The sequence below is a fragment of the Trypanosoma grayi genome (genome assembly GCF_000691245.1).
Source record: "Trypanosoma grayi strain ANR4 Tgr_1028_V1, whole genome shotgun sequence".
Lineage (NCBI taxonomy): Eukaryota > Euglenozoa > Kinetoplastea > Trypanosomatida > Trypanosomatidae > Trypanosoma > Trypanosoma grayi.
This window is the reverse complement of record NW_008826647.1, coordinates 4,797-5,830: the sequence shown is the minus strand read 5'-3', so window position 1 is coordinate 5,830 and position 1,034 is coordinate 4,797. Positions and strand designations below refer to the sequence as shown.

Below are 1,034 nucleotides of genomic sequence, written 5' to 3'. Positions count from 1 at the left end.
TCACTGCTGTAATGGGCTTTGCTTGGCACATGACTGTGCGCCGCCCACATGAGAGGGCCTTCTCTGAATTATTCTTCTAAATGACTCTCATTGTGTGTGTGTGTGTGCTGCGCCACGATGCGCATGCTGGGCTGCTGCTGCTGCTGTTGGGAGGTTGTCTGTGTGGTGCTGCTCTCCCCGCTGTGTGTGTGTGTGTGCTTTGTGCGCCCTGGCTCTTGGAGGAATGCGTGGCGGCTGCCCGTTGTTGGGCGTACATCATCCCCCTCTTTGTTTTGGGCTTCGGCTTCTTTTTTCTACGGGTTTGTGTGGAGTGGGGGTAATGCATTTGGTCCCGCAGCAGGATTATTGAGATGCCTGTGAAGAAGTTTCCGCTGCTTGGGGGTTGGCTCGTGTGGTAAATTCACCCCCGTTGTTTTTGTTTCTTGTTGCCTCTCCGCTGCGCCATCGCAGTGACGGGAGGGAGCACTGACGCCACTTGGGCTTTGCGGTGAGGTGCTTCTCCGCGGTGAGAATGATTCTTATTTTCTGTTTATTTGGGGGTGCTGGGGGTTGTTGTGAACATCTGAGAGTGGAAGAGTGTCGAGGAGTCTTGCTGCTGCTGTGCCTGCTGTGTGTGCACTGCTCCGCATCGGTGTCTCTCTCCTCTCTCTCTCTGCTGCTGTGTAGGCAGTGCTGCTGCGCTCGTGGAAGTGACTGCGTGCCGCCACCGCTGGCTTAGGGGCGCTGTGATGGTGCGGCTAAGGTGAGTGAACGAGTGAGTGGCGTTGAGCGGCACAGCAGTGCAGGGCCCCCTGTGCGGCTGGGACGATGTGCAGCTGCGGTGCTTCCCCTCCATTTCACCCCCTTTGCTCTTGTCGCCTGCGGTGTGTTCAGCTGCGTCAAGTGCGGCATCTGCATGTGGTGGTGTCTGTGGGAGTGACGTGTGGGTGTGGTGGTGCTGTGGGCGAGGGCCGCGGAGGTGCGGCGAGGCTTGCGGGGGCTGCGCAGAAGAGATGCGAGGAACTCCGTGTGGGTGCAGAGGAGGCGGTGAAGAG

General features: G+C 58.7%; 1 protein-coding gene across 1 annotated transcript; it reads right to left on the bottom strand.

The window, feature by feature from the left end:
* Nucleotides 1-529: 529 nt before the first annotated feature.
* DQ04_10281030 (hypothetical protein) lies at nt 530-1,033 on the bottom strand (the record flags this gene model as incomplete). The annotated part of the gene is made up of 1 exon (XM_009316203.1): nt 530-1,033. A coding segment is annotated over one exon (504 nt), but the record flags the coding sequence as incomplete, so codon positions are not given.
* Between the last annotated feature and the right edge of the window lies 1 nt (nt 1,034).